At 44.1% G+C, this 16,174-nt stretch overlaps 2 protein-coding genes across 3 annotated transcripts in view; one reads left to right on the top strand and one right to left on the bottom strand.

Moving 5' to 3' along the window:
- The window catches only part of rbfox1l (RNA binding fox-1 homolog 1, like), a 27,564-nt gene extending 26,302 nt beyond the window's left edge, over positions 1-1,262 (top strand). The window contains exon 12 of the mRNA XM_008285833.1: positions 579-1,262. Coding sequence (XP_008284055.1) covers positions 579-623 — 45 coding nt within the window. The 3' untranslated portion in view covers positions 624-1,262. The remainder of the gene's footprint in view (positions 1-578) is intronic.
- Positions 1,263-3,058: 1,796 nt separating this feature from the next.
- Positions 3,059-16,174, bottom strand: part of leng8 (leukocyte receptor cluster (LRC) member 8) — a 16,670-nt gene continuing 3,554 nt past the window's right edge. The window contains exons 2-16 of one of the 2 annotated variants that reach the window (XM_008285828.1): positions 13,578-13,622; positions 11,686-11,818; positions 11,267-11,422; positions 10,577-10,654; positions 9,924-10,350; positions 9,289-9,460; positions 9,037-9,207; positions 8,680-8,928; positions 8,426-8,590; positions 8,028-8,322; positions 7,696-7,797; positions 7,529-7,597; positions 6,807-6,936; positions 6,517-6,724; positions 3,059-6,427 (exon numbers count right to left, since the gene is read on the bottom strand). In XM_008285828.1, the coding sequence (XP_008284050.1) occupies positions 6,265-6,427; positions 6,517-6,724; positions 6,807-6,936; positions 7,529-7,597; positions 7,696-7,797; positions 8,028-8,322; positions 8,426-8,590; positions 8,680-8,928; positions 9,037-9,207; positions 9,289-9,460; positions 9,924-10,350; positions 10,577-10,654; positions 11,267-11,422; positions 11,686-11,818; positions 13,578-13,579 (2,520 nt within the window). In that variant the 5' untranslated portion in view covers positions 13,580-13,622 and the 3' untranslated portion in view covers positions 3,059-6,264. Of the gene's footprint in view, positions 6,428-6,516; positions 6,725-6,806; positions 6,937-7,528; positions 7,598-7,695; positions 7,798-8,027; positions 8,323-8,425; positions 8,591-8,679; positions 8,929-9,036; positions 9,208-9,288; positions 9,461-9,923; positions 10,351-10,576; positions 10,655-11,266; positions 11,423-11,685; positions 11,819-13,321; positions 13,644-16,174 lie in introns of those variants that run through there. The other variant, XM_008285827.1, reaches the window with a different exon arrangement.

Here is a 16,174-nt window from a genome sequence, read left to right as displayed (position 1 = left end):
TAAAGCCTCTGATGAGTGAAGAAGAGGACGAAGACGTTTGGATGGAAACATCATGAACATCTCAAACACAACGTCTGAGTTTAGTCTCTGGTTCATGTCGTTTACAGCCAGAAGGAACCTGCTGGTTAAACAAGAATCACTATAAATCTATATTATATATTATATTTAGCATGAAGAGGAGTCATTTTAGAGCTTTGTTGGGACATGAACTGACCAGTAACTGACTAGAGATCTACTACATCAGCTGTTCTGCCTTCATTGTGGATCAGAACGTGATAGAACATGGCGGGAACCAGCAGGAACATCTGGAATCAGATAGAAGCTGCATTTGATTCAACATTCTCACCACTTTTAACAGATGTTAATCATTTTAATTTGACATTTTAGTAAACAACGACCACATAAACAGTCTAAATTCATCGTTAACGTCTCCAACATGACGTCTTTGTCTGTGTTTTGTTTCTTGTTTACGTCGTTTCCATCCAGAAGAAACCTGCTGGTGACATAAGAATCCATTCTAGATCTAAATGTGTTCATCTTGTCGGTTCGGTCCGGTTACCTTCTGTTTCCCTCCACAGGCCAGTTTGTACCGAGGAGGCTACAACCGCTTCACGCCCTACTGAGCGTCTCTGAGCGGTGGAGCGACGCTGCAGGTCATCGGACCTCGAACCTCAGAGAAGCTGGAGCGGTCGGAGCCTCCACCGTCTCCTGCAGAGACCCGACAGACTGAAGCTCCTGCTGGAGAACTCGTGTAACTTATAGTCAGCCGTTAGAGCTTTACTGATGCTGGTGGAAGATACTGTGAGACTGTGTGTTTAGTGTCTGGGACTGTTCAGGGGTCGAGAAGAGGTTTTGTACGGCGTTCTGATGGCAGTTATTCACTGTTTGAGCGTGTGTGTGTGTGTGTGTGTGTGTGTGTGTGTGTGTGGACGTGTGAGGTGATAAATCATCTGTATTCTGAGACGCTGTTTGTCAGGATGTTCTCTAGTCGTTGCCTTTCTAACAATCTACCTCTCGTAGCTTTAGATGTTCACCAGCGTCTCCACTAATCCGTCCACGAGTCCGATCGGTTCCCTCCTCGGTGCCTCGTTCCTCCTGAACCCATCCAGGGAACCGTTGGTTGTTTTTGCTCCTGAGTCTAGTTTTCTGACCACCGGCTGCTTCTTTGTCCTGATCTCGTTCTGTTTCCACCTCAGACCTGTTGATTCTTTTCTGCTTTGTTTGACGTTTACCTCTAAATAAACTCTTTTTCCTGCTCTTTTCTTCTTCCGATCTTTATTGACTCGTTTTCCAGAATCTTCCTTTTCTTCGTTTCTCGTCGCTCTCTGTGTGGACTTTTGTTTTCTTTGCTTCTGTTTCCAGTAAAACCTTCGTTTGTATTCGGTTGGCTGTGAGACCGCTCTCCGTCAGACCTCGTACAGGAACAGAAACCTCCTCTTGTGTTTGCTCTCTTTCCTTTTTGCCACCTTACTGCCTTATTTTTCCTTCTGCACCTCTTATTTATTGGTTTTCTGCACTTTCTAAGCTTGTAGATTCTCCTTTCTAGTGGCTTTAGCTGATTTTGTTTCTGCTTATTAACTATTCTTTCATCTGTAGCTGCTTGTTTCTCCTTTTGCGTGAACATTTCTCTTGTTTTTCTGCTCTAATCTTAATTTTCTGACTTTTAGATCATTCTTCTTTTCTCGTTCCTGTTGCTTTCCACAGTTTATTTTTCTCTATATTTCGAGCTCTTTCTCTGATTGGACTTTCATAAAAATGATTAATCAACAATCTAGAAAAGCCATTTTAACAGTGTGTAATAATTGTGACCAGAACCGTGGAGTTTTTACAAAAGTTTGGACGATTTGTCGACTTTAAATTAATTAATCGTAGATGAAGGAAAGATGATAGAAGTTTAACACAACATGTTTCTGTCTTGGAAGCTTTTGCAATTAACATTACATTCTTATATATTTAGCTTTTTTTGTGGCTGTAAACAACATTTTTTAAAATGACAGAAGTCAGTCAGACTTTGTTTTTGAGATTTGAACAAGTCAGATGATTTTTTTTAAATTATTTGCTAAAACATCCACGTCCAAATATGTCCTTTGTCAGTAATAAACGGTGACGCCTTCATTCGCCTTCATTTCCATCAGTGAGATGCTTTCTAATATTCTGGACGTGGTGGTTGTAGCAAAATAAAAAGCTGAAATTCATCATTAACATCTTTAAAAACTAAATATATTGAACGTACACAACAGCAGAAATCAAATGTTTTCATGGAGAAACTTGATATATTCTCACTGTGACTAAAACAAAGCTTCTTCCTGCTGCTGCTTCTTTTCACTCTTATTTATGACGTTTATTTTATTGATGATCTTTTCCTTTCTGTAATGAGACACTAACTTTATTTATTCAGCAACTTTATAAGACGACTGAAAGACTGTAACTGTATGACGGGACGTTGTAAAGTCAAATACTGACATTTCTGAACTCAGCATTTGTAACTTCTCACAAATAAACTGTTTGACTTCTCTGGTCTATGATTATTTTCATTTTTTTTAAAATCCACACACGATTCAAAATAACAAAAATAAGTCAATAAAAGAGGAAATTAAAAGAACAATAAATAAATTTAAAAGTAAATAATGTGTCAATATAAAGCAATATTAATCAAAAATGAATCATAAAGAAAAGGCGAATAAAAGTAGAAATATAAAGACTAATAAATAAAATAATTCATTTTTAATCATTTTCAATTTTGATTTTTTTAGTTTTTGAATTACAAATTTTTTTTTCATTTAAATTTTTTTTAGAATGTCGCTTTGAAAGCAAAGAAAATATGCATAATTAAAAAATAATTTTAAAAAATGAAACAAATGAAAAAACTTAAAAATAAATGATTGTTTTTCTAATTTATTTGTCTTTATATTTCTACTTTTATTCGCCTTTTCTTTTATGGATTCATGTTTGATTAATATTACCACAGTATTTTATTCATTCTTATCTTTACTTCCACTTCCATTGATTTATTTTTGTAATCCGGTTCTCTCACTGCTCCCTACAAACCACCACCGGATGCTCTTCATACTGGAATTTTATTAGATTTTTTTCAAAAGGTAATATGTACACAGTATTTACAGACTGGCAGTTTGTCAGATCAGATGTGGGGACGAAGGGAGGAAGAGGAGGAAGAGGAGGAGGAGGAGGAGGAAGAGGAGGAGGATAAACCTTCAGCTTCGGTTGTTAGTGAGCTGCAACGTAAACTATGAAAGCACTGCAGACCGAGTACAATACTTACTAGTGAGAGAAGTGACTAGTTGCAACACAGCAAACGGTCACAGAAATACTCAAAAGGAAAAAAAGAGAAGAATGAGAAGAGAAATACTGGTTAGAGGCTCGTGGGAGGAGGAGGAGGAGAAGAGGAGGAGGACTTCATGCAGGGAGGAGACTCAGAGAACAGAGAGAAGACGATTCAGTTAAAAAGAAATGGAGGGAGATGGAGACACGGGGGAGGAGATGGAGCTCTTCAGAGCGCCGAGGAGGAAGTTACAGACTGATGGAGGTTTACAGCAACATGGGAGCAAAAAATACAGAAAAACATGATTCAGGCACCGGAGGGGAGAAGAAAAAACTAAATGAGGATGTGTTCTGTTAGTGGCCCGGGTGGAAGCTTCTCAGTAAACAAAAACAATAAAGAAACAAAATAAAAATAAACAACAAACGTCCTGAAAACCTGAGATGTTCACAGTTTCAACCGAACACGGGTCGTCGTGGGAGCAGACGCACACCTGAAGGCTTCAGACAGCAGCTGAGAGTCGGTTCTGTCGGTCCGGACGCATTCGTTTGATGCCAAAGGACGAAACTCTGAAAACGAAGCTTTTAATGGACCGGCTGGAGAAGCCTGTCGGTCCGACGAACACGAGCCGAATCACCTGGTGAAATGTTTGATCAGCAAACGACTGCCAGCGAGTCCCTCAGCACGCGTGAATGCATCCGGACGAACAGAACCCGGCAGTACATCAGTTAAGCATCACTCGTCTTCAAACTAAAACAGGTTTGTTGCACAGAAAAAGCCTTTTTTTTTTTTTTTTAAACTCTTTGGATTAGCAGCGAATCAACATCTCCCATGGTGTGAGGCTCCCGTGTGTTTTATCGGCTGTGCGGCTTCAACTCGAGTGGCTCAAACCAACACTTTGGGTTGCTCACAATTCTCTCTCCTTGTCCCGCAGGCGTCTGGAGGAGGTTCACCGCTTTATCGTCCCTCCGTGAGCTGCTGCAGTGCAGCGGAGCCACGAGCTGCAGAGGTCTGGTGGTGTTTGGGGTAGAAGGGTTCGGGGGGAGTGGAGGGGGAGGGGGCGGCGAGGAGGACAGGGGGCAGGGTGGATGAAGGGAAGAGAGGAGACATGTTGAGATCATTGTCAGCACACAACACACACATGATGCAGGTTCACGGCGGTGGCGGCGGCTCGCCGCTTTGTTGTGGGCGGCGTCGACATCGGCCGACACGAACCGGCCGTTTGATGCGACGCGCCGCCGACAACAACAAAGCACCACGTCCCGCCAGAATTTGGTTTGAGCGGCCGGCGCTAACGTGGACCGGTTCCTCCTGCTCCGCTTTACAAATTCACACCCGGTGAACCCAAGAACAAAGCTATAAATCACACTTACCCACGTGTGAACAAACGACTAAACGAAAAGAAACCACAGCAGTATCATACAGTATGTACAAAAATAGACTCTGTTGGTGGTAAACATGTGGATGATCACCACACAGCAGCTCAAACACAATACTGAGGACCAGCGCCGACCGGTGCTCGCTGTGGGAGGGTTCTGCTGCTTCGGGTCACATGTCCCGACATTTACAAGCCGTTTAATCACTAATAACTCTCAATTTATCACCGGTGTGATTCTCCTAAAAATGGTCTCCTGGAGGTGAATGAACCAAAATCACACCAGACAGAACCAGAAACTGCTGCTTTTCATTTGGAGCGTCTAGTTCAATAAAAAGCGGGTCCAATCGGAGGTTTTATGGAACAAATTTCATAGCTGTTAGGACTTAAAAGGATGACTCACACATCCCTGGTCATTAAATTACTGTTGGCTTCAACTCATGTTTCTGTTTAAATACTGTCAGACAGCAGCGCTGATCGGAGCCCTTAAACTTCTCCTGGACTCCCAGTTTTGGTGTTTTTAGGATTTTGTCAAATTTGCTGAGTTCATAAAACCCTGATTACGGCTCCATAAGACTTTCTGTTTCCTTTTGCCAACACTGCTGTCCAAAACACACCAGACATAAAACACCAACGCAGCAGCGTGCCGTCGTCATCCACCTCCTTCCACAAGTCTCTGTGTTTCTCTTACCAGCCTTCAGACACCAGAGCCTCATACAAACCACCTGATATTCCTTCTTGGAGACGATGAATTCACCCGAAGACGCCGCGCTGCTTCAGCAGTGACGGCTGCTGAAGGTCAGACTGTCTACATGATGGAGGAGCTTCATCTCTGCTGGACTCCACGGGTGGAAGCTGAACTGCTGCCTGCAGGTGAAGCTCAACTTCCAAGATTCAGCCATGATGAGGAACACTTATCCTTTATCGAACAGAGTCAATGCTCGTCTGAGACGTCTTCCGGGTTAATGAACGCTGCTGAATTAGACTTTAGTCGTCAGTCCGTTTCTCTCAGCAGGACGCTGGGAAGGTCGAAGTGCAGATACCTTGGAGGAAAGCGGACGCAGGAAATACAAACCACCTCTTCTTCTTTCAGACAAACTGCTGGGTTCTTCTCACAGTCTCTAAGAGGAAAACTTGATTGTGCAGCTTGACTTCAAACGGCGGACGAAAGACTTGGAGGAGAAGCCGTTTCCTTTCTGACTGTCAGACTTGAATCTTCAGGTCTTTGAGCTGCTGACTTGAGGGAGGAAAAAACATAACAGAACACTGTTAGCTTTGAAATCTAACGGTGGTAAAGGAACAGGAACCATGAGGCTGAGCCCTGATCTGATTCTGAGACTCGATGGCCTTTAAATGATCCCACATCTAAGCTGTTCCCTGCTGCTCTGCATCCCAACGTGGAGGCCTGGCTCACTGAGTTTATCCTTAAACTGTGTCAGGAATCTACACCTGCTCCGTCTGACAACACTAGCATGTGTCTTCTATACAGGTCTACAGGAGCTAGCCTTCCACTGGTCTATCTGAGCTGCTGAGGTGTCTTAAGTGCAGTGCATTGCGTATGTAAGGATCCGCGGTGGTCCCTAGAGCCCCCTCTACCCCGCCCTACTGCCCCTCAGGAGGCGGCTAAGCAGGCTGTGCTGGTCTTGCAGTCTATCTTTTGGGGATCAGAAGGGGTGAAGGTGACACCGAGCCCCGTTAAAAAGGCCATACAGGCGTCTAAACATGTGAAGCCCAGACAGGACTGGACATACTGCACCGGCAGGTCGGGTCTGAACCTGTGGACAGAGCACACACACACAGAACCGCGGGTCAGAACCAAGGGCTGGTGTTTACAGTACACACGCGTTTTCGGAGCAGGACTTACGTTTTGACCATGGCCCGCAGTGCCACCTTTCGTTCTCGCTCTACAAACTTGTCGATGAGATACGAAGCCATGCGTGGGGCTTCCAGGTAGAGCTTAAAGAAGCGGTGGTAGTTTCCTAACGCCCAGGCAGCTCGCAGCGCCAGAGCGTGAGCCACGCACTCGTCTGCCCTCAGGGCCGGCGTCAGGTACACCAGCTCAGTGGTCAGGTCTGGTGGAGGGAGGAGGACCGGCGTTAGGACACACACAACGTACACACTGGTGCAACAGTGACACACAAGACGTGAGCGTACCTCCAGAGTTTTTAGTGAAGATGTAATACATCAATCTATAAGCCGTAAACTCTCCAATGTTCTCCGAGGGATTGTCCTTGTAAAGGGCCTTCAGCTGGGTCTGGCACTGGTTGAACTCTTCGTGGTCTCCCTGAAGACAACAACATTAAGTTGGTGTTAAAAACCGTTTGAGCCACAAGCAGCAGCTTCTCATTGTTCTTCCTCACTGTGGCTCATTTTCACTGCAACATAAAGTCCTGCAGCTCTACTGAAACACAACAACTACGAAGGAGAGACAACTCAGAGATGTCCTCAGACACAGCTGCAATGACACAAAGCTGAACTTCACTTTTCACAAGTGTTCACAGATGTTACACTGGGGAAACGCTGCCTCCCCATCCTGCAGATGTCAAACTATCTCCATGTTTCTATTTATTGATCCAGTAGGTTGGCTTTTCCTCTCAGCCTCTCTGAGGAAACACTGGCTGCAGTTCACCTGAACACTGAAGCTTTGTCACAGCTGAGTCACTCGTGGCTCAACAGTTGAACCAAAGAGCTCAGAATTTTCGCTTTTTGGCAGTTTTTTTTTAACATGCAGAAACAAAGTGACTTTATTTGAAGTATCACGACTTTAATTTTTTCTGATAATGGTTCTTTCTTCAAAGATAATTCTCCTACTCAAACCTTCAAACTTTTTTTGGATCAGGGTTAAGGTAGTTTAACCAGAAGAGAAGCAGACTCACCTTTTCCAGAGCAATGCGAGCGTGACACTCGTACACTTCCACTGTGAAGTCGGTACGAACTCCTTGGACCTGCAACAGATAAAAATCAATAGAAATCAAATACAGGAAGAAAACAAAAGAAGACAGAAGTCAGCTTGTAAAATGACAGAAAATCAAACGTCACCCACCGTGAGGTCCTGTCGAATAGATTTCATCTGCTCACAGGCGTAGGCGTAGTCCTGGTGGGTTTTCCAGTGGGCTTTCACAGCCTGCAGAGACTTTCTCAGCACCTGAGTGGACACAAGTTAAGAAACAGAGTCAGGCCCTGGTGCTCTGCGATGCAGGAGGTGAGCAACATGTATATCTCGTATATAGACGCCTCCAAAGTACGAAAATGATTCAAATATTTCCTCCACAGATGATTTGGAAGTGTGCTTCGTATCTCTGATGTCTGATAACACAGTTCTGTATGAGTCCAGTCGGGTTAAACAACCAAAGCTGACAGCAGCAAATGACTCACATGGACGGGGCGCACTGTGGACGGGTCGGGGGCACAGGTGAGCCTCAGGTAGTGCTTGGTGATGTCCTGACACGTCCCCACGATGGGGCAGTCCTCCCAGCTGAGGCCCTCCTGCGTCCCGTCGGGCAGGTCCAGAGCATTGATGGACAGAATCAGAGGCTCTGAGCGGAGCTGCTTGTGGAAACGAGCTGCTCTGCTCTGCTTCTTGGCTTCTCTGTTCGGGTCGTGGAAATCCAGACCGGCATTGCCTCCTTTCCTTTTCTTTCCAACAGAAGAGTTGGAATCATCCATGTTTCTAGGAGGATAAACAGAAGCTTATTCATGAGCTGTCCCTGTGGCATATCGTAGTAGGGAACAGAAACCATGATGTATACATTTCGGCGTATTTTTTAACTCACCGCCGTCCTCGGTTGGCTTTTCCTCCCCGCCCTCGTCCTCTCTCTCCACCTCCACGTCCTCTGTCTCTGTCATTACCTCGACCACGAGCTCCTTTCTGACTTCGTCTCGACAGCTGAGGTCGGAGGTCGCTGGAGATGCTGCTGTCTGACTGTGAGCCCGAATCACTGCCGACGCACATACACGAGATATTCAGACACAAAGAACACAGGATGAACGCAGCAAACAACGGAAATGAAGGGAAGCGGTGACCCACCTGCGCCTGTGCCTTTGGTTGCTGCGATCTCTGTGTCGGCCGTGCGATGGCGACGGCGAGCGGGAGGAAGATCTGGACGAACTGGAAGACGGACTCCTCTGAGAAAAGATGTTCCTGTAGTGACCCAGTCTGTGTCCGAGACCTCTGCCTCTGGAAGCTGCAGCCGCTGCGCTTCCACCGCGGCTGACCGAGCTGTCGGACGTCCTCTGGGATGAGACACTTTCCCAACGTGACTGTTTGACCTTCAGTCTGCAAAAACAAACCACACTCACGTCTCAAACCTGCAGGTAACACCTTCAACCACCCACCGAAGTCAGTCGTGTTCATTACAGCAGGCAGCTCAACTACTAAACTCACTCTGGCAGCGGCTCACGAGTCCAGTCAATCGTGTAAGCAGAACCGTCCTTTAACCGATCCTGCAGAACTTCCTTCAGCACCTTCTCTGTGCGATCCTTGTCCTCCTCCGTCTCACAGGCGGTGAAGCAGCGCTGCACGTACTCCTTCATGGCTTGAGGCCAGTCCTGGGGTCTGGACAGAAAGCTTCAGGGTCAACATGTGATCCACAGATCACTAAAGACGCCGAATTATTCGGGACGGACCGGGTCTCACCGTGTCTGAGCTCCTCCAGGTGCAGCGTTGGCATTGGCTGGAGAGGAAGGAGTCTGGTTCAGGCCTGGAGGCTGCTCGCCTGGAGGGAAAGCCTGATTGGCGATTGGGGAACACTGAACCTGATAGGGCCTCTTGGGAATATTGAACTTCACAGCAGCTGTCCCAGGAGACTCTGAGAGAAAATGTGTGGAACAGACTGAACTGTTAGCAGACATCTTTCCTGCATTCCCACAGCCCAGATCTGTTGTAGCATCACCAGTTAGACGTACGACGACTGACTAGGGATGAATGATTCCAGAAAAACATTCAATTTTGGTTTTTTTTTTCCTGACAAATACTTCATAGCTTCAATATTCAATGTGTAATAGCTTTAACATGACAACACGATATACCGTCTAAAGTACGTCTGCCACACAAGAAGGACGGCATGAGTCTGTAAAACCATCGTCACCACATTTAAACCCTGGATCAGACGTGCTGCATAGTTTTAATTAATTCTAGCAGCCTTTATGATTTGCTTACAGCAAAGTGGATGCAAAGCAGAAACACTGTGAGAGCGACGTCATAACTGAACTGGACCTCCTGCAGCGAACTCTCACTAAACATCACACGTCACAAGAGATCAAATATCTTACGTTTCATGCGGTGCCAGAGCTGCTGTCCTTGTTTCTGGTTCTTGTTCTTGTTGGCGTCTCCTCGGCCCAGGTTGGGGACGTACTGCCCTGGCTGCTGCTGCTGGGAGTTATTCAGAGGGGACTGGTAGGTGTTCTGGGCCTGGAAGCTCTGGCCATAGCTGGGCCTTCCCTGGGAATGATTGTAGACCTGCATTTGGCTGGGGTCACCGGGGGGGTATGCCATGGTGCTGTTGGCACTGTAAGCATTCTGTGACGGCGGCGGGGGGTACTGGGAGTTGGGTGGTGGAGGGATGGGTGGAGGAGGAGGAGGAGGGGGCTTCTCTGAGGTGGTGGGGCTCTGGGGGGGCTGGGGAGCAGCTGGGGGAGGGGGCTGGGGTTGGGATGGGTAGCTGGAGGACTGGTCTTCAGTTCCAGGCACTGGGGGAGGCTGTGAGAAGAAAGTGAAACTTGTTCTCAGGAGGGAAACAAAAAGGAAACTTTCTGAAAATAAAGAAGCTGCTGTGTGTTAAACAAAGACTGATCACATCCAGTGATTCAGGAAACACAAGAGTCACTATAAAGATCTCATTAATTACATCAACATGTACTTGGTGTCTACTAATGCCTGTAAGTGTCAAATATTCTGCTTTACAAAGGATGTTCTTACTACACACCTGTCCATTGGAGGTTGGAGTTCCTGGATATGGACCAGGTGGAACACCGTATTGGTTGGGTGGATATGCACCGCCATACTGGAAAACAAAAGAAAACTATGTTGGCATTTCTGTCACTTTCAATCCACCATTTGTACCCAAATGTAACTGTAGAACACGAGTGGACCGATTACTGGATCTGAGTTTCACGTTTTTCTGAATACTGGTATTGTTTCCCCCTTTTTTTGTTTGTTTTAACAGATAAAGAATGTGCTGCTTTGGCTCTGCTACAGGTTTCTCTCTCAATCTGTGGTGTGTGGCCTCAGCAGCGGCCCACCAACAGCTTTACATGACCAATTACATGTTCAGTAACAACCTGCTATGAAGACGTAGGAATAGGTGGCGTAAAGTTCTCTTTTGATTAAACAGATGTAAAAATAAACAAAGGTATTTCAACAAAGTCTTGCGCAGGAGTTTGTCTTACTCTAAATCTTGTCACTAAGATTTTAAAATTTACAGCAAAAGTTCCAGAAATCGGTTATTGATCTCCTGTCTGACAACCCACTGTCGAGCCTTCTCTAAATTACTCAGCGTTTGATGTTATTTTAGGAGACACTAATGTACTTGAAGCTAAGCATGTGAAGGGAATGTCCTGCATGTATATTACTGCTGTCACGTATGGATAAGACCTCAGTTCTTCCATGTACTTACTGGACCCATGGGGTAGTAGTAGTTATAGGGGTATGTGTATCCAGGATAGTGCTGCTGGGTTTGCTGGTACCACGGATAGTACTGCTGCTGCTGCTGCTGTTGCTGCTGCTGCTGCATGGCTGCAGACTCAGATACCGCTGGCTGAAACTGGCCGGCCTGAAAAAACACACATCCAGTTCCAGTTGTTACTGTTGTTCCACATTAACAGTAAAGTCATCTAGCAGGGACAGAAATATCCATACAGCAAGGATACATACATCCGTAAGACGTACAACACACCGAGCCACGATAACACAGTAAGCAAATCCCATTCTTGGTGAGTTCAGAAAATAAACATCCATTTTTGGCACATTTGTATTTTTAGATCTCAAGCTGCGAGATGAAATCCAACGCTGGATGTAACAGAGATCAACACTCACCTCTGCTGCGGTCCGGTTGGCTTGTGCGGTCTTAGCAGAGGTCTGACTCTTGTTAATAGATGCTAAAGCTTGTCTTGCTTTCTCCCATTCTGGGTTTTCATGAACTTGGCTGTCTCCAGCAGAACCGTAGGACCTGCCAACAACACAAGAACAGTTTTAGGAATTAATGGCCGATTTGATCCAAAGCACACACTTCACTGAGTAAGTTAATAATCTGACAGTAATCACTTTATCGTGAATAATAATACGTAAAAGGGTTTTTGAAGTGTTCAGTCCGAATCAGGGACGTTTGTTTGAATGCTGAGCTAACCTACAGTCAGTGCTATCGCCCGAAAACAGCAATTAATCTATGCTATCTTACATCTAACCACTAATTCAATCATCTAGAACAAAGCAAAGCAGCTAACACAGAAGTTAATGTTTCAGTTATCTGCTTTGCTTTGTTCTCGATGATTGAATTAGTGGTTAGATGTAAGATAGCATAGATTAATTGCTGTTTTCAGTAGAAAGTACTGACTGCAGGTTAGCGCTATCTACTAAAAACAGCAATTCATCTATGCTGCTATCTTACATCTAACCACTAATTTAATCATCTAGAATAAAGCACAGTAGCTAACACAGAAGTCAACGTTTCCGTTAGCTGCATTAAAGACTGTGAACGACAACAACATGTACTTTAACTTTACGATGGTCCAGTTACGGCTGCAAAATGCATTTCATTTCTGCATCAACATCATGATGTGCACAACAGTCTCATTTTCCATGACACAAACGAAGTCTATGAGACACTCCGATAGAAGGTCTCTTGAATACATTTTGTTAAAACAACACAGAGTTTGTTGACATTCAGGCTCCAGATGGGCCCAGCACCATGAGCGACACGGATAAGATCTGGTGACAAAAACAACTCAGTTCTGTGGTCATATTTCGGTCACACAGTGGATGGCGCTGACAAAAAAAACGGGCCCTGTGTCTCATAACACAAATAATTACTGTCAATCCTTTACATCAGCAGCACAGAGCTCAGTGTACCGAGTACAAACACACATCTGAATGTCGCCCAAAGCAAAAACAAGAACTAGTTCAGACGCCTGTGCAAGAGTCACACCAAAGGAGAACGGATCACCATGTCCCCGTTCAGCGTTTTAAAATATCTTTGAATACTATGCAAATACACTTCCTTACAAAACACACCCAGCCCTCTCCAAAATGATTATTTCTGCACCAACACGGAACCTCAGGCGGAAGATCCTCTAATTTTTCCCATTAAAAAAAAACAACAAAGCCAAACTGTGGCACTGTCAGTTACTTGTTCCTTCATCCTGCAGCCCCAGTTGGCGTCAACTTAAAAACATCGGAATCAGGTGCAGCAAACTCTGTAATCGATTACAAAACGAACCTTAATATAGTATAAAAGACGCGAAGAAGCTAACGGCTTCCCTTCCTGCTAACCGAGCCAACGGCCTGTGCGAGGCTAATGTAGGGGAGCTAACTCTTGTCAACACCTCAAACCGAGCGAAAATCATTAACGCTAACTGAAGATTAGGTTATAAATTCAATCTCTGACACAACCCATGTTAATAATGTGGTGTTTAACTACATTATACTGACAGACTGGTTAAAAACTGTGACCTACCAGTTAGTTGTCGGTGTTGCTTGTGTCGTGTTGGCCGCCATTTCGCTACAGATCTCAGTTAGCGTTAGAAAGCTAACGCTAAGCTAGCTGAGCTAGCTGGCTAACGCCGTTAGCTCTCCTACTACCGCAAACAGGATGAAGTCTAACCCGACGGGAAACAGTAAGACCACAGCGAACACCGCTACCTAAAAACGGAAATTTAACTTTAATACACTTAGATACAAGCTGGAAGTTAAAAAACACAGTCTACACTTGCATATTAGTCGGGTCTTCGCGGACGGTCAGCCTCGGTCTGACCGGACTGTGGAGATACAAAATGGCACCTCCGTGGAACCAGCCAAGTCGGTGACGTCAGCTGTGGGAGGGTTACTCAGCCCGGAGCGAGGCCTGTCAGGCAGAGAACTCACAACCACAAAAATGAACACTTTTTAACTAAATTTAACTCAAATTACTGTTATTTTACAGATTTCTACCTGTTTTGTTAAATTACAGATTTTTAAAAATGGTGAAATCACTTAAAATTTATAAATTTATATGTTAAATATAAACAAACAAAATCAGCAACAGCAAAACTATAACACACACACACACACACACACACACACACACACACACACACACAATACTTTGCTGTTATTTGAAATAACTTGTACATTATATGTTTATAACAATTCGTTTTAGTTGTTGTTTGTTTGTTTTTGCTGTTCCTTCTGGAGAGGGGCGGGATTGTGACGCCTGAGAGACAGAGCGCAGGGCAGCTGGTTGTAAAACGTCTCTGCAGTGCTTCAGATTTCTTCGGAGGAAAAGGAAAGTTTACTGCACACTAATCTGCCAAACTATCAGTCCAGCAGCTGTCTTAACACAAACAGCTGCACTGACACTCACACTGCTGTCATTCATTCATTCACTGATTCAACTTTTATCTAAACCCGGAACACACTGAGGCCTCGTTTACAGTAAAGCTGCATAAGGAAGTTAGCAAAATAATAACAATAATAATAACAATAACAATAATAAAAAAAGACGTTATTTAAAGTGTAAAAACAAAGGAAATAAATGAAGCAAGAAGAGCTGAAAGTAAACTAAGATGACATTAGAATCCTGAATCTCACCCGTTTTGCTCTAACGTTCTCACAACTGAACGTTGTGCCTTTGTCACTGTGGAACATTGTGGACATGTTCCCTCAACAACATCCCCAGAATGTTCCACCTCTGTTAATGTATCGCCCTAAAAGGAAGGCTTTCTAGAGAACGCTCTGTCGTCTGAGGCCTCGACAACATCTGGAAAACACTTTTTTAGTGTTGGTTTGAGAACGTCGTTCTTCCTTTTGTTGTCATGAGGATGTTCTATAGAAGAACATCCCCAGAACGTCCCTGGAACATTGCAGCCAGAATGTCAACTCAAACGTATCGGCTACATGCACAGCTGGTTCAGTGTAAAATGTTTTGTGTACCTGATCCGGCTTGTGCACACAAAACAAGGCAACAACACAAAAGAGACAAAAGGCCACGAAACAAAGAGCCTGTTCACAGTATAGAATACACAAATACTTTAGTGTAACACATACAGACAATGTGAAGCAGTGTTTACAACCTGAGTGTAAAGGTTTTCTTGTGTTGTTGTTGTTGTTGTTGTTTTGTGTAAACATGTGAGTGCAGAGTGTGTGTATGTTCCACCTTTGTTAATGCGTCGCAGTAAAAGGAACGTTTAATTAGAACCATCTGAGGCCTCGATAACATCTGGAAAACACTTTTTTAATGTTGGTTTGAGAACGTTCTTCCTTTGTTGTCGTGGAACGCTGAGGATGTTTACAGAAGAACGCTCTACAATGTGTTCCCTCAAACGTTCTCAGGACATTGCAGGCAGAAGGATCCACACTTTCCTTAAACTCCTGCGAGGTTTTGTGTTTTGTGGTTTCTGCTGCCGATCAGTAAACCATCGATGTTCCTCTGATTGTGGATAAAACTTGATTTTATTTGAATTTGTCTGATTGTTGCGTCCAAATGAGATTTTTTCAGAGAGCAGATCTTGGATGTATTTGTTTTCCCCTTTTCCTGTGAGACACAAACAGCTGCAGGATGTGTGTGTGTGTGTGTGTGTGTGTGTGTAGGTGTGTGTGTGTGTGTTACAAAGAGGGAGTCACATCCTCTCGGCCAGTCTCTCTCTCTCTCTCTCTCCATTTAATCACTTTGTGAAAGTCTCTCTGCACAAGAACGACATTCAGACAGTGTTTAAGGAACATGACGTCATAACAGTCTGGCAGCGTGGGAACGCCTTTAAAGAGCTTTATTCTACTTTTTGGAGGAACATCAAGAAGAAAAAATCCACTAAAACATAACAGAACTTTGCATTTTTCTCAGAACACATTTAGAACAAAAACGTTGTAGCCAGGACGTGTTCTGGAGCCAAATTGTTAAACCTTTGTGTGTTTTCTGTCTTTTCTTCTTTATGTTTCTTGCAGAAAATAGATTTCTCTGTTGCTTCCTACAAGTAATCAAAGAAATGTCTTCCAAATCAGTAAAACTCCATATATGCAAGATAAAACTTGTAATCCACTGACTTTGCCAAACTTTTTAAGTTCGAAGAAACAAACAACAACAACAAAAAAACAGTTAAATATGTTATTAGAACTTTGCAGAATTTTCTCAGAATATTTCCAGGATGTGTTTTAAGGAGGATCCGTTATCTGGTGCCAAATCATTAAACTCAAATTATTAACCCCTTCATGTGTTTTCTTTATTATATTCTTTCCGTGTAGCTCCTTAACACTGACACACAGTAAACTCTTCAAACATGAATGCAGTGATTTCCTTTGACACATTAAAAAAATAAAACTCTATAATTGGAAGATT

Source organism: Stegastes partitus, unplaced genomic scaffold (genome assembly GCF_000690725.1).
Source record: "Stegastes partitus isolate 25-593 unplaced genomic scaffold, Stegastes_partitus-1.0.2 Scaffold418, whole genome shotgun sequence".
Lineage (NCBI taxonomy): Eukaryota > Metazoa > Chordata > Actinopteri > Pomacentridae > Stegastes > Stegastes partitus.
Note: the sequence above shows the minus strand (reverse complement) of the source record. Positions and strands in the feature narration are given on the sequence as shown.